Consider the following 25580-nt stretch of genomic DNA (forward strand, 5'->3'; position numbering starts at 1 on the left):
TTCGCCCTTGCTTGCTCCCAATTGCCGGGGGAAAGCGGCTGCTGAAAAGCAAACTTTCCGAGCGTTCACAGAGGGTGGGAGGGTGCGCGGCGCACTCACAGCTGGTTGATGGCGTTCTGCGAGATGACCGCGTTGGCTGAGAAGTAGGGGATCATGTCGGGGCCACTGAGGCTCCAGGTGCAGGCGGGGGGCGCCTTCCTCTCGCGGGCCAACGTGCTCAGGGTCATGGGGCCGGCTCAAGGCGCACAGCTCCGCATCCCGGCCCCCGCCCGGCTCCGGCACGAGGCGCTCGCTTTGGGCTCCGCCGGACTTGAGGCGCGGGCAGCGCGGACTCCCGGCGGCAGAAGAGGGCCCGCCGGGTCGCGCGGAAGCAGCTGCCGTAGCCCTGGGGCTCGGCTGTGGAGTCCCGGCGTCCGGGCGCCTCCAGCAGCCCGCCCCAACTCGCGTCCGGGGCGGGGCGGGGCGGGGCTGAGCGCGCCGGCGGGGCGGGTCCTGAGACCCGAGAGGGTCGGGCCCCGCGGGCGCCCCGCCCCGGAGCTCTTAGCAGCCGCCGGATCCGCTACCGGCGTCGGAGCCTGGGGAACAGGGTCGGCCCCAAGCCATCTCGGCTTGGGTGAAGGAGTGAAGGGAGCCGTGGGGTGAGCCAGAAAGGCTCGCATTTCATTGGAATGTTTCAACAGAAAGGTCCTGCCTCATAATCTGCTTTATGCATGAACCTCAACCAAACCCCATTTTTCAAATGACCTTAAAACTTAAAGGCTGTACACTCGCAAATGCAATGTTTTATCAACGGCTTCCTATGTGCTACGGACTAGGAAAATGCTGAGATAAACTGGATTTTTTTTTTCAACAGTTGAAGCTATGATGGGGAAAAAAGTCTATCTACACTGTCGATAACATCTGCTAATGCTTGTAAATAAATTTACTAACCATCCTCCAAACCAAGGATTCCCAGCCTTAACTGCACATATGAATCCACCTGTGGAGATTAAAAAAAAATCCCAATGCCCGGTTGCACTCTAGACAAATCAAATCGTAATCTCTTAAAGTTGGGATCTAGAAGTTAGTATTTTTCAAAGCTCCCCTGGTAATCGCATTGCGCAGCCTGGTTGACAACTACTGTGCCAAATGATCTAGACAGGAAGACGGGCTAGAGGTTATATCCTTACTGTGCCGATGTGGAAACACTGCGGGTCTAGCCAGATGATCTTATTTGTAGCTGACTTAGATAGGAACTTAGATAGGAACTCCTGTTTTATAACTCCTGATCTAGGGCTTTCCCCACCAAATCCTATTCCCTGATGCTTTATGATTTTCCTTAACAACTCGCTGAGCAGTGCCTTTCACCTGAACAGGGACCAGCTCTGTAAAAAGAGAATCTCTTTTCTCTCTCACCTACACACTCTGCTATGTGTAGTGGTTTACAAAAGGGACTGGCCCCCTTCAGGCACTCAGTAAAAGTTAGCTCTCTGGGCTTCCCTGGTGGTGCAGTGGTTAAGAATCTGCCTGCAAATGCAGGGGACATGGGTTCGAGCCCTGGTCCGGAAAGATCCCACATGCTGCGGAACAACTAAGTCCGTGCGCCCCAACTACTGAGCCTGCGCTCTAGAGCCCGTGGGCCCCAACTACTGAGCCTACGTGCTACAACTACTGAAGCCCATGTGCCTAGAGCCTGTGCTCCACAAAAGAAGCCCCTGTAATGAGAAGCCTGCGCACCACAACGAAGAACAGGCCCCGCTCGCTGCAACTAGAGAAAACCCATGTGCAGCAACGAAGACCCAATGCAGTCAAAAATAAATAAATTAATTAATTAAAAAAAAAGTTAGCTCCCTTATCTCTTGTCCTCACTGTCTCATCAGAACAAGTATTTTTGGGCATCAGTATTTTTAGCTTTTATGAATACTTGACTAAAATATACATCGATATAAGTTGCTTTAGGAATTCCAGAGCCAAAAATCAATAATTAAAAAAAAACGACTTCACTATCATAAGAGATCATGAGAAAAAATTATAAGAGAAAGTAGAACTATAAAAGAGACTATAATTAGGAAGAACTCACTTTACTACTCAGCATATGCTGAATCAAGAAGAAATAAGTCTTTGTTTTATATAAAATTTCAGACTTCTTTTCCTATTGGGAAGTTTGGCAATTTTCAAAATACTAGTAATGAAATAATCTAAACTATAAATTCTATGTCTACAACCAGAATCCTTCTTTTGTTAGTTGATCCTTCCATAAAACAAAGTTGTTGCCAAGGCACTGAGGGACTGGAAATATTGCAAACTCATGCCAGAAATAGATATCTAAATTAAGAAGGAACTAGTTGGCAAGTGAAGACTTAATGAATAAAAGGTCTGGACTTCGGAGTCCAGTGCATCATCATCTTCATCCATCTCTAGGAAGGAAAAATTTTGAAAGATTTATTCAGGCTATGTCAGCAGGCACCCAAATGGCAGTGTAAGAAAAAATCTGCTGATACACCCCAAAATAAATTGCTTTAAATATCTGGCAAACTTGCCAGTTTGAAACTTCTTCCAGGCTGTAATTTATTACAGCCTCCTGCAGTGATTAAAAAAAAAAAACCCAAAAAACAAAAAAACCGTAGCAGGCTGTTTGGAACAGCACTGTTAAGGTGAGTCCAGTTCCTTTCATGACACAGCAGTGATAGGATTTTATTGAAGTCAACACTTAAATGACGCCATTTAGGAAAAGATGATGTCATGGTAATCATTTGTATCTGCCGGAAAAAGAACTCAGCAGGAAATGTATCTTACTCAATGCAACACTTAATATCTCTGGCATTTAAAAAAGCTAGAGATAAAGATTTCATAAATATGTATACTTGTCTTTTATAAATAGGTTCCTATAGTGACACCCCATAAGTGCATAGTCCTTTGTTTCTCCTCAAAAGACTTCTGTCAGTGCCCGTCCAACAAAAGGAGACTATTTTAACACCCCCATCGAGGCCTTTTCAAAAGCTTTTCAAAGTTAAATTCTCATTTTGAACTGTAATATAGAAAATTGGTGAAGTGCTAGAACATGCTTCTTGGTTTTTAAGGAAAAAAAAAAAAATCACCTCTGCAGACTGAAGTACCTTTAAGGAAATAGTTCTTTCTACTACTGTTTCAAAAAGTTGAACAAATTCTGTTTCTTTTCACAATCTGCAGAGTGTCAAAATGTCAATCAATTTAGTTTCAGCTCAATTTAATCCTTTACTCTCCAGTGTCAGGAAACAAGGCTCTAGGGAGCAAGTTCTCTGTACCCAAGCATCTGGGAATTCAAAAATGATTCCAAATTAAATTGAGCAGCATGAAATAAACTAAGCTAGTTTTCTACTCCACATGAAGTCAGAAGGGGCTTTCTCTAAAAAAAAAAATCTGCCCAAAGGCCCTGAAGAAATATCACTGCATTTCTTTATACTGTTGCTTGAATTTAGTAGACTTGAAATGAATTTTGTCATGTCATTTGCTGACTATTTCAAGGGTCAGAAATATGAATATTCTAAAATGTTAATTTGGCTCTTGACAGCATTAGCTATGACCAAATTAAATTTTTTGTAGACTCATATATTAATAGCATTGAAAAAATTTAAAGTAATAGATGTCTCTTGTATCTATAAGATACTTCCATTACTATGTTTCCATGTGTCCCTCCATAAGGTATAAACACTGTAAAACTGTATAAAACCAGAGACTTGCATACTGACCTAACTGTACTCCAGGACAGGTCCAAAGGTGAAATGTGAAGGATGTGAACATGCTTTTGTTGCTGTAACAAAATTTCAACATGGGTGGATCACTTGAATTGACAATAGCTAACGAGCGAAAAGGTGACAATGTTATAGTACCAAAAACTGCAGGCTAGAAACCAGAGGACCTAAATTTAGTTCTAACACAGTCATTTAATAATCTAAGATTTTGGCCAAGTCACTTAACTTCATCTGTAAAATGGGATAATAAAACCCTAAGGAAATATCCCAAGATCTGTTTTGGGAGAGTCGGGAACCTTAGGAAAGAAATTTCATCCAATCTGGAGATCCTGAAAAATGGATTTAATCCACTTAATGCAGTCATTTAGTTCAAAGCAGTACAGCCCAACAGTTAAAAACTCTGGCTGGACTTCCCTGGTGGCACAGTGGTTAAGAATCCGCCTGCCAATGCAGGGGACACGGATTCTATCCCTGGTCCGGCAAGACCCCACATGTTGTGGAGCAACTAAGCCCATGCGCCACAACTACTGAACCTACGCAGGCTCTAGAGCCCATGAGCCACAACTACTGAAGCCCATGCGCCTATAGAGCCCATACTCCGCAACAAGAGAAGCCACCACAGTGAGAAGCCCATGCACCTCAAAGAAGAGTAGCCCCTGCTCACTGCAGCTAGAGAAAGCCTACATGCAGCAACCAAGAGCCAATGCAGCCAAAAATAAATATAAATTAATTAATTAATTAAAAAAAGAACTTTAAAAATAATTTTTTTAAAGTTTATTAAGAAAACCCAACAAACTCTGGCCTTGGAATTAATCGGCTGAGTTTGAATCCTAGTGCCACCAATAGCTATGAACTTTAAATAGCTACTTAATCTAGGGCTCAGTATTAGTACCTAATTTATGAAGTTATTGGGAGGATTAATTAAATTAACACATATAAAGCACTGAAAAGAGTGTCTGGCACAAAAATCTACTTTTTGGCCTTAATGGCTCTGTAAGCTTAAGAGAGCTAAGGGAAAGGTTGAGGAGATTGCCCTTCAGGAATAAAATCAGAGAGTTGGAACGTTCAATGAAGAATCTTAGATCAGAGTGCAGGACTATAATAAATTTTTACATTTTTATTAAAATGTTTCTACTTTCCTAACTCTTCCATGTATCTTACCCTTTGAGTGTTTCTCTAAGGTAAAGGACCTATGTGCTTTTCTTTAGGTTGTTCAGAAAGCGTGTGTGTGCGTGTGGGAGGGGGGCGCAAGGGGACTCTGAAGTCAGTCTGGCAACCTTCAGGTAAAGTCCACTGTGCATTTTAGTTTATTCACTAAGAAAATGAAAACGTTGGACTAGAGATAATCCTCTATGCTCTTTTCCACCAACCTGAAAAACAGCTAAAGCGGGCAACATTAAAATGGCAATGAATCTGATATCAGAAAGTTCTAGACTCTAGCTACTTTGTCCACAGGCAAAACTTACTCTGTTCCAGCCCTGATTCCTTTAATCTTAAAGTGGGATGGTAATGCTTACCTCCCAGGTTTACTAAGATACACAGACACAAGTGCTTTGTAAACAGGACAGCACTAAATTTTTGTATTTTTACCGTCCATAAATTGGCCAGTCAGCTTCCAATAACAGAAAGCACTGTATTTGTTTGTATTTGGAATGAGAAGGTGATGAATGAATGAAAATTAAAATACAAATAAACTTCCCCTATATACCACCATTTCATTCAGGAAGTCTTTACTATTATTGTTTGCCAGGCAGTTAATTATATATTGCCATCTTGTAGTAACATGAGATCTGCAGTGCTTACTGGGATTTTGCTTTCTTTTTTTTTAAGCTTTGAAATAATAGTATTAACTTATATAACTTTATTTTTTAAATACCTAGTCATAAGAAAGAATGATCATACCAATCAGAAGATCTATTTGTATTTTTATGTTTTCTCTAAGGGGCTTGATCTAGGGAAATAAATAGTAAATTAATCTCCTGAGGGTCAAAAGGGAGAAAACCAACACTTTAAAGAGTTACAAAACAAAAAGCCTGTTACCTAGAGTAGCACAACAGTCTGTCTCCTGTTAATCTGTAAAATGCTAGGATAAAACTCTCAAGATAATACCCCTAATTTTCAAACTTGTTGCCCAGACAGTACCTAGAGGTATCTTGCTACACTTAGTCAAAGGCACTCTTCATTCAATACAATACACTAAACTCTGTAAACAAAGGCTCTTAAAAGCGATCAAGTTTTGCAATCACCCCAAGGCTAATAGTTTTATTTAAAAGAATATCTGACAATAGTTTTAAACACTGGATTAAACAATGTCACTGAGCCCTTCCAATCCTTTCTAGGGAACTTTCCACCATAAGAGCAATGGGGAATACCGAAAAGATCTACCTATCAACTCCGTGAGAGGCAGATCTAAGGCACTCATCCTTCATAGTCTTAACCATATGCTCTAGTAGGAAGAGATGTTGAAATGCTGCTTTCTTCAGGTTACAAAAGCCTCACACTCTATTGTTTAGTAAAAATAATAGGCATTTATAGATCACTTTTCACATCCAACACACCTTACAAAACATTTAACCATTTAATCCTCACCATCTCTTTAAACATTAAAAAAAATTTTTTAAACACATGCTCAAAAACATTTTTTTTTCAGTATTCAGAAAGATAAAGTAAAAGTCACTAAAAGTCACTCTTCTCATCCCCATCATCCTACTCCCAGGGATGACTGTTAATACTTCCAGAAATTTTCCTTGCATAAGCAAACATTAATATATTGTAGCTGCTCTTTAAGAAACACACATGCACACAAGCCATAATTATATTATGCATATTATTCTGCTTTGTGCTTCCCACACACTTATTACTATATCTTGGACACTTTTCCATGTTTATAAAGATGAACCTCATTTTTTTAAAGGAGTGCATAGTATTCTATTTTACAATTATATATAATTTATTTAAATAGTCCTCTACTGATGAACATTTAAATTGTGTCCAGTCTTTACTATTATATACAGTATCACTATGAACATGCTTTCACACAATCTTTGGGCATTCATGTGAATATATTTGTTGGATGGATACCTAGAGGTGGAATTGGCAGTTAGTTAAAATATTTTAAACATCTTAGGAATCGGCAGACATTATCAAATTGCCTTCCTAAAGGGTTTAGTTTTTTGTTTTCCACTGGAATCTTTGTGTCTCCTCCCACACTGTGATCTATTAAATTAACTCAGGGCCCAAGATTCTCTTCTACACATGTTTTACATACTGCGTTAAAAATATATATATATATATCAATATATGTATATATATGTACACATGCGTACGTATATGTGTATAATATGAGAAAAGTAAAACATGCTTAAGGAAACTAGAGAAATATACTAAATTATAAAGAAAAATATGAAGAACTATATTATAGACAATTAATTTAAAAGAATTACTTAGACTGTAAAAAATATAGTACATAAACTATTTTGAAGATAACTTTTAATTCAAAAGATGTTTTAAGATCTTGTTTGATGCTAATGATGTAGAAGACATTATAGGTGAATAAGCCAAATGTGGCCTAATACTATCAATGTCCTGAAATGGGGTGAGACAGAGATAGAAAAATGGGAAATAAATTTGGGAGTAACATAATATGGAATCTAGAGGAGCTGAGAAGGTCTTGAAAGTAAAAACAATAACTGATATTTATTGGGCTGACACTCACTGTGTACCAGATCCTCTATTAAGAGTTTACATGCAGTATCTCAATTCTCACAAACAACCCTATGATTCTATTATTATCTTTATGAGGCTCAGAGAGGTTAAATGATTTGCCTAAGGTAATACAGTAGTATTTCAAACTCAGCCAGTTATTCTGGCTCCAGAACCTGTTTTGTTAATCAGTCTTCTACATTGTCTGCATGATTATGTAGGTTCACTACCGAACAGGTTAAGTCTGAAAAGGTCTACTGCCAAAGGAAGAACTCCTGCGGACCTTAAATACCTACCTTCCTGCACCTGGTGTTTTCTCCTCTACTTGATCCTAGCTATAGCTAGCAGGTCCTGACAATAATAGGGACCTAACCCAGTATTAAATATAGCAGTAAGATGATCTTCTGGCTGTTGTATACCATCCTCTTGCTACCAGATCCCTTAGAACTCTGTATTTCAAACTCCTATTCATCCCAAGACATTTTTCAAAGCACTTATATCTAAACATATTTTTGTTTCCCTAGTTTTTTTTTTACAGAGCATCTCACATGAAGGAGGCATTTAATGTATTTGTGGATAATCATGGGATCATCATCTCATTTGATGTTTTAAATAAACCTACTAGCTGGGCAGGTATTATTCCTTGCTACAGTTAAGGAAAAGATGAACCAGACTAATGTCTAGGTGACAAGAAGCCTAGACTCTAGGCTAAGGTGTGTCCAATTCATCCAGTCTCAGATCCATTTATCTAAACTGAGATGTGTCCAATTCAATCTGTCAACATACTATTGACAGATTAACTTAAAACAATTGGACTAATCCTGAACACCTTAAGGTCAGGCACTTTAGATACTGATTATCAAAATGAGTTAAACCCTTTTATAATAATCCCCTACTTAAAACCCCCAGATAGTTCCTTATTCCCTTTCAGATCAAGTCCAAGCTCTTCTTCTGGCCTTCAGATCCTCCATAGTTTATTTATTTATTTCCTTTTTTTTTTTAAATTTACTTTTGTCTGCATTGGGTCTTTGTTGCTGTGTGCAGGCTTTCTCTAGCTGTGGCGAGTGGGGGCTACTCTTCATTGCGGTGCACGGGCTTCTCATTGTGGTGGCTTCTCTTGTTGCAGAGCATGGGCTCTAGGTGTACTGGCTTCAGTAGTTGTGGCATGTGGGCTCAGCAGTTGTGGCGCATGGGCTTAGTTGCTCCGCGGCATGTGGGATCTTCCCAGAACAGGGCTTGAACCCACATCCCCTGCATTGGCAGGTGGATTCTTAACCACTGCACCACAGGGGAGGTCCCAGATCCTCCATAATTTAAATCCTACTGTAATCCAGCCATTATGGCATATTATTCTCAACTCCATCCCTTCTCCAACACAATCGGTGTAAATATTTTTTACCCATTCTCCCAAAACAAATCCTTGCCATAATTAGGTGGTTTCTATCCTGTCCTCCTATATCTGAGTCTCCCTCTCCCCTCTGTTCAAATTATTCCTTCTCTGAGAAAAAATTACACAGTTATTTTTATCCAGGTTATCCACGTATAAAATATTTTCAAGGCCTGGTTCAGCTCTTTCATTAATTAAAAACACTACAGTGTTTTCACATACATCCTCACTTGATTCTTACTGAAATCCTGTGTATAGGTAAATAGAGCTAGCTGGGATTATCAGCTTCATTTTATCGGTGTGGAAATTGAGGCTCAAAAATTAAGGGACCTGCCCAAGTTTACATAGCAAGTGTCAGAGTTAGGATTTGAACTGAGGCCTTCTGATTAAGTCCAATGATCAATTCCTGGTTTATAGTATGCTATGACTCTTTTCTAACGCCTTTAGAATTTATTTATTTATTTTTTTAAAAATATATTTATTTATTTATTTTTGGCTGCGCTGGGTCTTCGTTGCTGCATGCGGACTTTCTCTGGTTGAGGTGATTGGGGGCTACTCTTCGTTGCGGTGCGTGGGCTTCTCATAGTGGTGGCTTCTCTTGCTGTGGAGCACGGGCTCTACGCGCGTGGGCTTCAGTAGTTGCGGCTCGCAGGCTCTACAGTGCAGGCTCAGTAGTTGTGGTGCACAGGCTTAGTTGATCCACGGCATGTGGGATCTTCCTGGACCAGGGCTCGAACCCGTGTCCCCTGCATTGGCAGGCGGATTCTTAACCACTGTGCCACCAGGGAAGTCCCTCCTTTAGCATTATAATCTGTATTGTTATTCAAGGTCTTATTCTCTATTTTATGTCACATATGCCACATAATTTATCTCTCTGCTGAAGCAAATCACGTACAGTAACTCTCTTTTGTGGACTTCATAGAGCCTAGTACAGTGCCGGGCAAGTCATAAGCATTAAATATATTCTGGTTTGGGCTTCCCTGGTGGCACAGTGGTTGAGAGTCCGCCTGCCGATGCAGGGGACGTGGGTTCGTGCCCTGGTCCGGGAGGATTCCACATGCCGTGGAGTGGCTGGGCCCGTGAGCCATGGCCGCTGGGCCTGCGCGTCCGGAGCCTGTGCTCCGCAATGGGAGAGGCCACAACAGTGAGAGGCCCGCGTACAAAAAGAAAAAAAAATATATATATATATATATTCTGGTTGGTTGATCCTTTACCCCACACCCCACTATATTCTGCTTAGGGCTCTAGATAAATATTCCCTGAAGGAATCAATATGTTAATGACAGAGGGTCTCTCTCCCTGGGAGCTCCTGATATGGGGAGAAATCCCTAGGACTCCTTTTCATTGCCTCATCTTTCTGCTGCCTCTTGCTCTTTGGGTAGATGCCTCCTTCATACAGAGAATACAGCAGAGGGCCTGGAACACAATCCAGTATGTAAGGGTTTTATTTTTATTTTCAAGCCTGCTCTAGACTTTCAGGAGCCAAAAGTTCAAATCGCAGTAGGATTGATTCAGCCCTTTCACAAGCAATTTAGTACTATGCAGTTTGTTTAGACTGATCAAGTTTCCAGGCCCTGGCTGAGCAGCATCATTATCTCTCCAAGCTTTCATGTATCAGCTTCCCTGGCCATATTTCACTTTCCATGTCTTTCTTCTCTGAAATCAGGTGAACACGCAAAATTACACAGTTATACACAATTTTGTACTTTTCAACAACCTTCAAATATCTTCATGGAATTTAAATACAATACAGGAAGTTTTTTTTTTCTTTTCCCTGCCTCAGGCAAAAATCAAGAAGGATGCAAAAGTTATACTCCTCAATTCTCAGTAGAAAGGGGGTACTCTGTATCATTCTTCAGCTAGTACATCAACTAACTGAGAAGAGATACGGTATTGCTCGATTCTATTCAATCCACCTCAGCTGGAGGCCAACTGGACAATGGATCTTAAGTGAAATGAAAAATACTTTGCCAGGGGAAAAGAAGACTAGGTAGCAACTCTTTCTCTTAATGTTTAATTGTGAAATATTTCAAACATACAGCAAAGAACAGAGAGGATAACACACAGCCAGATACTCAGTAGACAGCAGGATCACGTTCTAACATTTTACTCTTCAGATTTTAAAATATTACAGTCGAAGCCCCCTGTGAACTTCTCTATGAGCACTTTTCCCTTCTTCTAGGCATGTAACTACTCTCCTGAATTTGGTGTTCATCTTTCCATTCATGTGTTTATATTATGCATGTGGAATATTTTTCTTTAATATAAAACTCATTCAGAAAATTACAGCTTATAAGCATTGAACTTTAAAAATTTTTTTAAGGTTGCTATATAAAATACACATAAGAGAGTAAATAAAAACGTTTTCCTGCTTAAAAACTTGTAGTCCATGGGCTTCCCCGGTGGCGCAGTGGTTGAGAGTCCGCCTGCCGATGCAGGGGACACAGGTTTGTGCGCCGGTTTGGGAAAGTCCCACATGCCGCGGAGCGGCTGGGCCCGTGAGCCATGGCCGCTGAGCCTGCGCGTCCGGAGCCTGTGCTCCGCAACGGGAGAGGCCACAACAGTGAGAGGCCCACGTACCGAAAAAAAAAAAAACTTGTAGTCCAGGGATGGATAGATGAGTAGATATATGATAAAGCCAATATAGCAAAACGTTAATTGTGAATCCAGGGGGGATGTGTATTTGAGTGTTTACTGTATACTTCTTTCAACTTGCTTGCATGTTTACATTTTTTTCCTTTAATTTTATTTATTTATTTTTGTCTGTGTTGGGTCTTCATTGCTGTGTGTGGGCTTTCTCTAGTTGTAGCGAGTGGTGGCTACTCTTCGTTGCCGTGTGCAGGCTTCTCATTGCTGTGGCTTCTCTTGTTGCGGACCATGGGCTCTAGGCATGCGGGCTTCAGTAGTTGCGGCACATGGGCTCTAGAGCGCAGGCTCAATAGTTATGGCACATAGGCTTAGTTGCTCCGCGGCGTGTGGGATCTTCCTGGACCAGGGCTCGAACCTGTGTCTCCTGCACTGGCAGGCGGATTCTTAACCATGCCACCAGGGAAGCCCTACATTTTTTTTTAATAATAAAATATTAGGGCTTCCCTGGTGGCGCAGTGGTTGAGAGTCTGCCTGCTGATGCAGGGGACACGGGTTTGTGTTCCGATCCGGGAAGATCCCACATGCCGCAGAGCGACTGGGCCCGTGAGCCATGGCCGCTGAGCCTGTGCGTCCGGAGCCTATGCTCCGCAACGGAGAGGCCGCAACGGTGAGAGGCCCGTGTACCGCAAAAAAAAAAAAAATAAATAATAATAATAAAATATTAGGAAAAAAACCCCCAAAATCTCTAGTTCATATTTTGTCTAAAAATCTCAGTGAGGAAGGACATCAACTGGTTTCAGATGCTTAAGGATCTAGTATACTTACAGAAAACAATTATTAGGCTTGATAGTCTAATTACTATTCAAGCTCTTACTTTATGGTATGTAACAAATAAAAAGAGAAAAGACCAGTTCCTCTAAGATTTATCTTCACAGAGCCACATCTTATAAAGCAGCAATTTCAGCTTTGACCTTTCCATCCTTTTCTGGAGTTCATAAAACAATTTGTTTGTAATCCCTTTCTCACCATGATTTAAGCCCCCAAATGGAAAACTGTTTATGGTTGATAAGCACACCTAATAAAATGAGTGTATTAAAAAATTAGAAGAGCAATACTTTTAAATATTTTTAAAAGATTTTTATAGTCCCTCTCACAAACCTTCTAAATGAACTTATCTCAGGAAAATGCTTTGCTACAAGTTGATCTTGAGAAGAACTAGTACAAAAGACATTCACTGCTGGTAAAATAAATACCACTGTGATATAATATTACACAATAGTACTTTGCCTACTGTTTGAGGTATTTTCATATTTGTATATTATTTTTGCCTGACAATAAGCACACTAATTTTTGTTTTAAGGAAGAGGAAACGGAGTCTCAAAGAATGAATCTACTTGTGTCAAGTCATGCAACCAATACAAACATAGGCCTCCTAACTTCAATATCAGTGCTCTTTTCATGTAACTGAGAACAATGAACTAAAAATCTTTTTGTTTTAGTGGCATTTAAAAAATGACTACATTACCAGAAATTACACTATTTATCATTTGTTTGTAAAGTACTTTACCTTAAGTGGCCTTATTTAATAGTAATTACTCTTTGGGGTCGATATTTTCATAATTTTACAGGTAAAGTAACATATTCAGAGAAAACTAAGCTTAATGAAGACTGTTTTTTTGTTTTTGTTGAGTCTTTTTTTTTTTTTTTTTTTTTTAGTATTTATTTATTTGGCTGCACTGGGTCTTAGTTGCAGGATCTTTAGTTGTGGCATGTGGGATCTAGTTCCCTTACCAGGGATTGAACCTGGGCCCCCTACATTGGGAGCATGGAGTTTTAGCCACTGGACCACCAGTGAAGTCCCATGAAGACTTTTAATTATAGCATACTGCCTTCCAAAAGGAAGGTCCTTCAAGGAAAAGGATTATGCTGGGTTAAAAACAGCAATTCCATTTTGGGAAGTGAGAGATATTGTTGCATCAACACAATTCTTAACAAAAAATTTTTAAGAAAAATTGTGTAGTTATTAAAATTATATTTAATTAACATTTTAAATTAGAATTTAAAATATGTACAAGCTGACTTTTGAAAACTGAGCAAATAAAAAGATATGATAAATGATTGTCAAAAATAAAGTCAGTGAAATTTACTGATTGCTGAACACTGCTTATAATTATAGTCCTTTTTAAATCATAAAAAATAAATTTTGGGCTTTGTGTGTGAGCCTAGTGAGAGATTTAGCTAACAGTGAATGAATTACAGTTAAAGAGTTATTTTCTTCTTATAATATTACCAGGTGTAATTTATTCTAGATATTACTGGAACAGAAGTGGATGATTAAATATGATGTTACAGTTAATTAAACGGTAATAAAAACATAGCCTCCCTCCCCTCCCCCGCCCCATTCTGAAACTCTTACAGCTGAATGTAATCCAAAGTGGCACCTAAATACACATTTAAAAGTTAATTCTTTCAGGGGCTTACCTGGCGGCACAGTGGTTGAGAATCCGCCTGCCAGTGCAGGGGACACGGGTTCAAGCCCTGTTCTGGGAAGATCCACATGCCATGGAGCAACTAAGCCCGTGTGCCACAACTACTGAGCCTGCGCTCTAGGGACTGAAAGCCACACTACTGAAGCCCACATGCCACAACTACTGAAGCCCGCATGCCTAGTGCCCATGCTCTGCAACAAGAGAAGCCATTACAATGAGAAGTCCGCATACCACAACAAAGAGTAGCCCCCGCTAGCCGCAACTAGAGAAAGCCTGCGTGCAGCAACAAAGACACACAGCCAAAAATAAATAAATAAAATAAATTTATTAAAAAAAAGTTAATTCTTTTTTTTTGTGGTACGCAGGCCTCTCACTGTTGTGGCCTCTCCGGTTGCGGAGCACAGGCTCCGGACACGCAGGCTCAGCAGCCATGGCTCACGGGCCTAGCCGCTCCGCGGCATGTGGGCTCTTCCCAGACCGGGGCATGAACCTGTGTCCCCTGCATCGGCAGGCGGACTCTCAACCACTGCGCCACCAGGGAAGCCCAAAAGTTAATTCTTTCAAGAAGAAATTTCGTCACTTAAAAAAAAAAGCACACAAATACCTGTCTTTGTGGGCTGTAAGTGTTCTTTGTAAAGATGCAATCCCTGTTTAAAGGCATCTTAATTCTGCACAGCCACCCCATCTCCAAAGAGCAATATTGATATCGGACTATATAGAGTGATACCGCTTGAATGATGGATGTATTCCATCAAACATTAAGTTCACATCTCTGAAGGGAGTTCAAATTTTGCTCTGCATCAAAAAAAAAAGCCCTTAAGGGGTAGCCACGTTTTCCTCTAAGAACCCTGTTTTTTTACAAAATCTCAAGGGAAAGAGAGTTTTAGTTAGTCAAACTGAAGCATTAACTACGAAAAAATTTCTGCTTACTCTTTTACATGGGCATAATAAGTACTGGAATGATAAGTACTAAGAATCTAGGGAAAATTCTGTAACAATAAAAAAAGGAACCCTAGGAAGCAGAATATTAAATTTCTTATGCTGAACCTTCAAAATAGGGCTTTTACAGTCCTAAATGTTAATTTATGTTTGGACATATACTATACTTATTGATTATATTTTACAGATGGGTAAACAGAGGCATACCAAAACAGTGAATGCCAATTTTGCCAGGTACCATGTTAGTGGGAGATATTCAAAGAAGTATGAGAATATATAATTATATACTAAACAGCTCCCTGTAAAGCAGGGGAGACAGATGAGATATGTGAAAAAAAAATGGCCCTCAGTCCACCAAACATGCTTTTTACAGGTTTGCATTTGCAGATGTTGTTCACTTAACGTGAAAAACCTATTCCTCCCCTCCTCTCATCACTACCCAAAGCTGTCTGGTTAATGCTTTTATTCAAGATGCCTTCTGTAAAGGTTATAGTGGGTTATAAATGTTCTTAGTAATAGTAAATAATTTATTGAGCATTTACTGTGTGCTAAGCATCATGCCAAACTATGTAAATGAATGATATCTCATTTCATCATCACGGCAATTTTATGAGAACTGCTAACCAGCATTCACTTTTAAGGAATTTCCTGGAGTAACTGACAGTCTCCATTCTCTCTGTAAAGCATCCTACCATAGTAGCAGAGATGCTCCTGCCTAACAGGTTATTCCTCTCTAGTATGCCTGTTCACTTCTGCTTTTACAAGTTGGATGCTCATCAAGAATATTTGTATTTGTTTTAAGAACTGTTGGTTCCGATGTAGAGAATGGACTTGAGGACACGGGAAGGGGGAAGGGTAAGCTAGGACGAAGTGAGAGAGTGGCATGGACATATATACACTACCAAATGTAAAACAGATAGCTAGTGGGAAGAAGCCACATAGCACAGGGAGATCAGCTTGGGTCTTTGTGTCCACCTAGAGGGGTGGGATACGGAGGGTGTGGGGGGGAGATGCAACAGGGAGGAGATATGGGGATATATGTTTATGTATAGCTGTTCACTTTGTTATACAGCAGAAACTAACACACCACTGTAAAGCAATTATACTCCAATAAAGATGTTAAAAAAAAGAAAAGTGACAGAAACAAATCCTTCCCCCCCCCAAAAAAAAACCTGTTGGTTCCTATTGCAATCATAATTATATAATTTAATGAAACATTATGTAAACCAATTACGTATGAATACAGAAATAACTTATTTCTATGAAAATAAAGTTGGATGCTTTTGAAAAACCTAAAAAGAGAAGAGTTACTTTAAAAATTGCTGTTGAAGGGCATCCCTGGTGGCGCAGTGGTTGAGAGTCCGCCTGCCGATGCAGGGGACACGGGTTCGTGCCCTGGTTTGGGAAGATCCCACATGCCGCGGAGTGGCTGGGTCCGTGAGCCATGGCCGCTGAGCCTGTGCGTCCGGAGCCTACGCTCCGCAACGGGAGAGGCCACAACAGTGAGAGGCCCACGTACCGAAAAAAAAAAAAAAGTTGCTGTTGAAGCCTCTTCAATAATTGGTGCTGGGAAAACTGGACAGCTACGTGTAAAAGAATGAAATTAGAACACTCCCTAACACCATATACAAAAATAAACTCAAAATGGATTAAAGACCTCAATGTAAGGCCAGACACTATCAAACTCTTAGAGGAAAACATAGGCAGAACACTCTATGACATAAATCACAGCAAGATCCTTTCTGCCCCACCTCCTAGAGAAATGGAAAGAAAAACAAAAATAAACAAATGGGACCTAATGAAACTTAAAAGCTTTTGCACAGCAAAGGAAACCATGAACAAGATGAGAAAACAACCCTCAGAATGGGAGAAAATATTTGCAGATGAAGCAATTGACAAAGGATTAATCTCCAAAATTTACAAGCAGCTCATGCAGCTCAATATCAAAAAAAACCCAACCCAATCCAAAAATGGGCAGAAGACCTAAATAGACATTTCTCCAAAGAATATATACAGATTGCCAATAAACACATGAAAGGAGGCTCAATATCACTGATCATTAGAGAAATGCAAATCAAAACTACAATGAGGTACCACCTCACACCAGTCAGAATGGCCATCATCAAAAAATCTACAAACAATAAATGCTGGAGAGGGTGTGGAGAAAAGGGAACCCTCTTGCACTGTTGGTGGGAATGTAAATTGATACAGACACTATGGAGAACAGTATGGAGGTTCCTTAAAAAACTAAGAATAGAACTACCATAGGACCCAGCGACACCACTACTGGGCATATACCCTGAGAAAACCATAATTCAAAAAGAGTCATGTACCACAATGTTCATTGCAGCTCTATTTACAATAGCCAGGACATGAAAGCAACCTAAGTGTCCATCGACAGATGAATGGATAAAGAAGATGTGGCACATATATACAATGGAATATTACCCAGCCATAAAAAGAAATGAAATTGAGTTATTTGTAGTGAGGCGGATGGACCTAGAGTCTGTCATAGAGAGTGAAGTTAAGTCAGAAAGAGAAAAACAAATACCGTATGCTAACACATATATATGGAATCTAAAAAAAAAAAAAATCGTTCTGAAGAACCTAGGGTCAGGACAGGAATAAAAACGCAGACGCAGAGAATGGACTTGAGGACACGGGGAGTGGGAAGGTTAAGCTGGGATGAAATGAGAGAATGGCATGGACATATATACACAACCAAATGTAAAATAGATGGCTAGTGGGAAGCAGCCACATAGCACAGGGAGATCAGCTCGTGCTTTGTGACCACCTAGAAGGGTGGGATAGGGAGGGTGGGAGGGAGACACAAGAGGGAGGAGATATATGTATATGTATAGCTGATTCACTTTGTTATAAAGCAGATACTAACACACCACTGTAAAGCAATTATACTCCAATAAAGATGTTAAAAAAAGAAAAAGAAAAGAGATGAACAGGGTAAGAATTGCTGGTGAAACCAACTGGGATACTATGGGCAGAGGGTATAAGGAGAACCAGCAAAGAATGATGATAAGAAAGCCAAAGGAGGTGAGAACTGCAGAGCAGAATGGTCAATAGTGTCATTTAAGATGGGGATCAAAAATTATTCACTGGCAGTCTTAACAAGAACAGCAGTTTGAGTATTGGAGGGAAAAAAAAGTCAGATTTCATGGGTTAAACAGTGAATGTGAGTTGACAAAGGAGGCAGTAAATACAGACTGTCCTTTCAAAAAATCAAAATCAACTTGTAGTTTGAGGTGAAAACAAGGTTATGGGATGGTATTTTAAAATTATATTTTAATTTCTTTTAGTCTGATAAAGACCTGACCGTGTTTATAAGATGAGGGAAACAAGCCAATAGAGAGAGATAAAACATTGTATTTAACCCTATGACAAATTAAAACATTAAATAATAGTCATAATAAATCTTGATAAAGGATACAATATTTAAAGAGTCTAAACTCCATGAAACAGGAATATTTTTACCAAAGGTATAGATGCCAATAAGACCATTAGAATGCTTTGCAGATTAAAAACCTTCCACAAATGTGTTCACATACTTGAACCTTAAAGATCCATATCAAGTTGGCTCAGAAGTCATTTTCCAGAAATTTCTAGAATGGCAGAGAAATGTAATTGTCTGTGTGTGTGTGTGTGTGTGTGTGTGAAGGATAATTTAATTTCTCATTCTCGACATCTGCTTGACATCTGAAGAGATCTGCATAGGCTTATTTTCTGCTACACGGCATTAAGAGTTTAATATACCCCCAAATAAATTACAGTATGTAAAAAATAAAAGCCTAGAGTGAGGAGAGATTAGGAGGTAATTCAGTTAATGAGCTTTACGTGGTGGAATCTGGTATTCTAAAAATTGAGCTCCTGCATAGTTACCTTATCGCACACAGTTAAGGGACTTGGAATTTCATATGCAACTTCTGGCTAGCAGGTTATTTTTTTGAAAATAAGAACCATTTCCTCTTTTCAATCACAGGTAAAATCTCCAACTTAAAAATAGTAACACACATGAACTTCTTATTGGCACCATATTTTTAAACTAATTATTTGTAATCTTCCCAAATATGCCTTTCCTATATTCTACGTGGCCTGTGGTTTTCCTGTCCCAGAGTAACAATTATAAATATTTTATGTGGCTAAAGACGCAGCAGAAACGTATGTGTGTGTGTGTGTGTGTGAGAGAGAGAGTGTGTATGTAACGTATATATGTTATAGATCATCCTTTTAACAGAAAGCTTAGAGTTTGGTTTTCTTAAAATTAAGTCATTTGGTATTCTGTAGAATTCACATACCAATCTACCTAAGACAATCACCATTTAACTCAGTTGAATACTAAAAGTGATTTCATTGATTACACGTTCCAGCTGTTAAGAGGAATAGTTTTGCAAAACAAACAAAAAAACACTGGCCTGCCAGTTATATTTAAATTTAGTTGAAAACCTTAATGTATCAACTGCCTTTTTTTTTTTTTGGGGGGGGGGATGAAGAACTAGGCTATAGTGATTCTGAAGGTTTCTGAAATACTGTAAAGATTTACTTGTTTATTATGGACATAAAATTATGATCCTACTTTTAGAAGAGCTCAGTTTATAATAATAAAAAGGAATATTAGTAATAATAATAGTTACCACTTGTTGAGTGCCTATTATTGTGATAGGCACTTAACCTTTATATCTCAAATCCTTGTTTCTGTTACAGAGTTGATGAAATGGGCTCAAAGAGGCTAAGTATCTTTTCCTAAAGCCTGAAAATGGGTGGAAAGTATGGTTCTACAGAAAACTAGTGAGTACCATCTATGTGCCAGAATTTAAGGATACAATCATGAACAAGATATTGTCTTTGCTCTCACTCAGTTTAAGTGGCAAGAACAGACAAGTAATGTGTAACAACAGTGTTGGAAGTGCTGTGAAAGAGAAGCAGAGAGTTCCGTTAGAGCATGAGGTGAGAATTTTTCCACTGAAGAGTGAGGATTATTATAAGCAAAGGTGGCTCATAACCAATTATGTGTTTTAAATAGTTTCTAAATTTCCTGATCTTTTGTTTGGTGTGTCGGCAGAACAGCTGTTTTAGGGTTGGTTTAGGTAATCCATAACAGGTCCTTTCTTCTTCCTCCAAATGGGTCCTTGGCTTGGGGAAATTCTCAGTGAATAATTAATACCAGAATAGTCTGCCAGTTATGTTTATTAATACAATCTTTTTGCCTCAGGATGGTGGAATAGCAGTGAGTCAGAGAAGCAAGCAGATGAGCCTGTGTTTAATAAATATTCATTGATGAATGAAGCAAGATGATCAGTACCTTTAAACAGGGTTTTACAAATAGCATCCAATGGCTGTGACTTTAGGTAATCATCCAGGTGGAATCAGATTTGACTTACTGACACAGAGATGGGAAGCTCCCATTTCTAATTCAATACTAGGCTTGTACTAAATAAGAACTTTATTGGTATATGAAGTGTGACAATTTTTCTTCTTGTTTTTCCTCAGTAAATGATCTTAATATTATATGATGTAAACGGTGTCAGTCATAGTACAGAGTTAGAGAAATTAGGCTGTGAGTTTGTGAAATTAAAATGGAACAGAAATTACTAGTGAAAGTACATCACTTTATATCTTGCCTTAATACTTGGTGCTTGATATTCATTTAAGCTTTCCTATAAACAATTTTATTTGCATTTTCAACAATCCTATAGGATAGATGGGCAGATGCTATCCTCATTTTACAGACAGACAGGAAGGCTCAAGCAGAAGTGAATTTTTATCCATAGAAATATTATTATAATGAAGATAGAAAAAATAATGTAGTCCAATTCTCTGCCATTACACAGGTATAATAAAAAATATTTGATGCTTATAATTTATATACATTTATATATATTTCCTGTTAAATTACAGTTTGAAAAACAGATGCTGTGCTGGGGTAAGTTTTCACTTTTACTTGGGAAATCTTTTGGTTTTCAGAAATCTTGTTCTCTAATCACCTGATGAAAGTATAGCAAGCATTTTGAACTATCTTTTCTAAAGACTAATAGTCTACAAATAATACTAATATTCAACACATCAGTTCTAATAAACGCTTTACTCATCTTCTGAGATAATTAAATATGAATGTTGAAGTGATATAGAATTTGATGATGGCGGCAATTTGAGAGTTCATTTGAGTTATAATAGGAAATCTTTCTGTAGTGTTTATTTCCTATAAAATATGTTTAACACAAATGCATACAGGTGATACATAAATACATATCTATAATTTTTCTTACTCTGAAATATGTACTTGTGTGTGTGTATACCCTGTGTGTGTAGATACACATAGGTATGTATATGTAGATATACTTCAGGGTAAGAAAAATCATGAATCTCAGGAGTTCCTACAGTTCATACTGTTTAAACCCATAAGCACAAGAATATCAGAAGGAGAGAAGAAAATAAAAACTTGACCTTATACTGAACTCAGCAGTTCTGATATTAAGTGTTCAGAATAAACCTTTCCTAATAGCCTCTTATCCTTTCATCCAAAACAAATAACTTGTAGTGAACAAGAAAGGAAGTATATTAAATTTATTACTTTTTTAAAGTTTCCTGAAAATTTTCTGGAGGAAGGTAGATTCTAATTTTGGGAACTGCAGTGGGAGTATAGAGAAGTAGGGAAAAGGATGGGCAAATCTTTGATTCTTTTTTGTAGGCTACTTTTTTAAAAAATGAAATTAATTATACCTTTTATTCATTTGGGAAAATCATTTTTGGAGAAGGTACCAGCACTACAGAAAGTTAATCATCCAGCCATGAATTACTTTTAAAGACACAAGATGGATTTTTTTATCAAGCTTCCCTAGCTTCAACTCATATTTATCATTCATTTGCTCAGTAATTTAACAATTAGGTAATGCATGCCTACTAGTTGCCAGGGCTTGGCCTGGATCTTGGGAATGTAAAACCAAGGCATGCATGGGAGCCGACGGCATATGAGGGGAGACAAACAAGAGTGTGAAAAATGATGAAGTCCTTCCTTAGAGAAAATTACTATGAACTTTTCAATGTTAATGTTATTCACCAAATTAATATACAACAGACTTGCAAAATTCAACACAGTTTTAAAGTAGGATTAACAGCAAGTACACTTTTTCATGAGTGAGTGAAACTATTTTCTTTCTTTGGATATATAGTTGTCTTTTATTTGTATGTTCTGATTTGTTGTTGTTGATGATGAAAAGAAAAGAAAATCCCTAATATAGTAGCTCTCCTGTCCTGGATGTATGCATTCAAACTCATTCCCTGGGTTTCCTTGGTTGCATTGTTTTTTCTGTAGCTAGGGCCTTATCCTGAGATTATATCACTTGATGGTCTTGCTGAATTAGTAAAGCCAATGCCAAGACAAGTTATCTCTGCCCTTGAGTTCTTCACAACATGGCTTTATTTTTAAATTTTAAACATAATCTGGAAAAAGCTCTTCAAATGCCTCAAAAACTATGGTAAGGGGAAGACAGCAGGGCTAGCAGGACTTTGGAGCATGAGTAGCCTCTAGGATCAGGCTATATTTAGTAGAATCTACACATCTGCCTGTTTAGACTCCTTCCAGCAGCAGCTTGGTTGGCATAGTTTCTGCCGAGATCCACTGGAGCACTGCTGCCCCCAGCCCTGAAGGTTGAAGGCCAGTTCAGCACTCAGGAAGGTTCTTTTGGTGGTCTTGGCAAAAAGTGATAGCCCAAAGCCCAGAGCCTTCCCAGGGTTGGCCCCTTTCACATGGTCTGCATAAATAAAGAAAGAAAATGTTGAAGGTGCTCCCTCAAGTGCCACAATTTAGTTAGTCATCAAAGGTTATACATCTATGGAGTAGCCCTCTAATACTTTTGATTTATCTAGGATCTGTGAGCTGAATAGGTCTCAAGACCTTGCCTATAAGACATGAGAAAAATACTTCGCCACCTCTAGGAGGCATCCCCATTGCATAGTCTTTAGTTCGAAGATTTCACACATCAATCTCAAACTGTTTCCACACAGGGCTGTGGTCATAAAGAGCCAAGCAAAGAAGGCTTTGGAGGTAACAACCTCTACTGTGATGGGCACTGTAGTTGTGTTCTATTAACTCACCATAGAAAGGCCTAGTTGATAATAAAAGGGTGCACTAATTTGGTTTACTTCCATTGGAAAACCAATAATTGTTTTGTCCAGCAGCCTTATGACATTGGCTTCAAAATCTCTGAGGCCTGGGTTGGGGTCTTTGGCCTGGGTTTTTTGGACCTTGATGGGATGGACAGACTGATGCAAGAAGTTGCAACACACACGGCTGAAAAAGTACATCTGGATTGTCATGTGGGTGCCATGGAGGTATTGTACCCACATACAGAGCACTGGAGATGATGGTAGTACCTGTGGCTTTCTCTCTCTCTTGCAGCTCATTGACAATGTCTTTTTAAAAGGTTAAACTTAAAAAAGAATATTTACATAGCACTTTGTGATTACTGAAAGTAGACGTTTTCTTTTAACTCAAAAAGGTACAGAAACATATTGGATTGTGGTTAAAATAAAAAATTCATTGCTATTATCAGTTATTTAATTGTCAGATCTTATAACTTACAGCACTATCTAGTTCTTATAGGGAGATGTCTCCTTGGTTTTAGTAGTTAATACATAAATAATTGTTAATTACTGAGAACTTTTTATTTTGCTAGAGGCATAATTTTACATTTTTAACCTTCCTGTTTGAAGACTCAAGCTTTACCTATAAAATGTTATTGTATATTTGTCAATTATTCCTTAATACAGTTTTTTTTTTAAGTATCAATTTTAAGGACAACCTAGGAATTTGTCCATTTCATCTAGATTATCCAATTTGTTGGTGTACAATTGTTCATAGTACACTTCTATAATCCTTTTTATTTCTGTGGAATCAGTAGTAATGTCCCCACTTTTATTGCTGATTTTAGTAAATTTTTTTAATAATTTAATTTTATTTATTTATTTATTTTTGGCTGCGCTGGGTCTTTGTCGCTGCACACAGGCTTTCTCTAGTTGCAGTGAGCGGGGGCTACTCTTTGTTACGGTGAGCGGTCTTCTCATTGTGGTGGCTTCTCTTGTTGCAGAGCATGGACTCTAGGTGCATGGGCTTCAGCAGTTGTGGCTCGCAGGCTCTAGAGCGCAGGCTCAGTAGTTGTGGCACATGGGCTTAGTTGCTCCGCGGCATGTGGGATTTTCCCAGACCAGGGTTCGAACCCATGTCCCCTGAATTGGCAGGTGGATTCTTAACCACTGCACCACCAGGGAAGCCCAAGCAATTTTTTTTTTAATTTTATTTTTTGACCACGTGGCATGTGGGATCATAGTTGCCTGACCAGGGATAGAACCCGTGTCCCCTGCATTGGAAGCGCAGAGTCTAAACCGCTGGACTGCCAGGGAAGTCCTGATTTTAGTAATTTTAGTCTTCTCTCATTTTTTCTTAGTCCATCTAGCACCAGAATTTGTCAGTTTTTTTGATCCTTTTGAAGAATGAACTTTCTGTTTCATCAATTATCTCTATTGATTTTCTAGTCTCTACTTCATTTATCTCTGCTCTAATCTTTATTATTTCCTTTGTTGTGTTAGCTTTGGGTTTGGTTTGTTCTACTTTTTCTAGTTCCTTCAGGTGTAAGGTTGGTTTGTTGATTTGAGATCCTTCTTATTTTTCAATGTAAGAATTTTTAGCTATAAGTTTCCCCCTTAGCACTGCTCTTGCTGTGTGTGTCCTGTAAATCTTGGTATGCTGTGTCGTTTTCATTTGACTCTAAGTATTTTCTAATTTCCCTTGTAATTTCTTCTTTGATGCACTGGTTGTTTAAAAGTGTGTTGTTTAATTTCCATAATTTTGTGAATTTTCCCGTTTTCCTTTTGTTACTGATTTCTAACTGCATTCCATTGTGATCTTAGAAGACGCTCTGTATGAGATCTATCTTTTAAAATCTATTGAGACTTAATTTGCGGCCTAACATATGGTCCATCTTGGAAAAAGTCCCATGTGCACTTGAGAAGAATGTGTATTCTACTGTTGTTGGGTAGTGTTCTGTATATGTCTGTTAGATCTAGTTGGTTTATTGTGTTAAGTCTTCTATTTCCTTACTTATCTTTTGTCTGATTGTTCTATACATTATTTTCAGTGTGGTAATGAAGTCTCCAACTATTATTATAGAATTGTCTATTTCTCCCTTCAATTCTGTTTTTGCTTCATACATTTTGATGGTTTGTCATTAAGTGCATAAATGTTTATAACTGTTATATTTTCTTGCTGCATCAAATCTTTTGTTAATATAGAACATCCCTCTTTGTCTCTTGTAACCTTTTTGATTTGAAGTCTACTTTATCTGATAATTAGTACAGTCACCCCTGCTCTCTTCTGGTTACTATTTGCATAGAATATCTTTTTCCATCCTTTTACTTTCAACCTGATTGTGTCTCTGGATCTCAAATAAATCTCTTGTAGTTGGGTCATGTATTTTTTATCCCTTATGTCAATCTCTGTCTTTTGTTTGAAGAGTTTCATGGACTCATTTACACTTAATTACTGATAAGAAAGGACTTGCTTCTCTCATTGTGCTGTTTATTTTACACATGCCTTAAAGCTTTTTTTGTCCCTTATTTCCCGCATTACTCTCTTCTTTTGTGTTTTGTTGAGTTTTTGTAGTGAAATGTTTAAATTCCTTTCTCATTTCCTTTTGTGTACGTTCTATAGCTAATTTCTTCGTGGTTATCATGGAATTACACTTAACAACCTAAAGT

The 25580-nt window shown here is 38.7% G+C and overlaps 1 protein-coding gene and 1 pseudogene across 3 annotated transcripts in view; both read right to left on the reverse strand.

Moving 5' to 3' along the window:
* SSH2 (slingshot protein phosphatase 2) overlaps positions 1–25580 on the reverse strand; it is a 245419-nt gene that overhangs the window by 107110 nt on the left and 112729 nt on the right. Inside the window, exon 1 of one of the 3 annotated variants that reach the window (XM_030861927.2) lies at positions 100–381. The exons of the other annotated variants lie outside the window; for them this stretch is intronic. Within the exon in view, the coding sequence (XP_030717787.2) occupies positions 100–227 (128 nt within the window). The 5' untranslated portion in view covers positions 228–381. Of the gene's footprint in view, positions 1–99; positions 382–25580 lie in introns of those variants that run through there. 3 annotated transcript variants of the gene reach the window in all.
* Positions 22149–22770, reverse strand: LOC132594168 (RNA 3'-terminal phosphate cyclase-like protein pseudogene; annotated as a pseudogene).

The sequence above is a fragment of the Globicephala melas genome, chromosome 20 (assembly GCF_963455315.2).
Source record: "Globicephala melas chromosome 20, mGloMel1.2, whole genome shotgun sequence".
In the NCBI taxonomy this organism is placed as follows: domain Eukaryota; kingdom Metazoa; phylum Chordata; class Mammalia; order Artiodactyla; family Delphinidae; genus Globicephala; species Globicephala melas.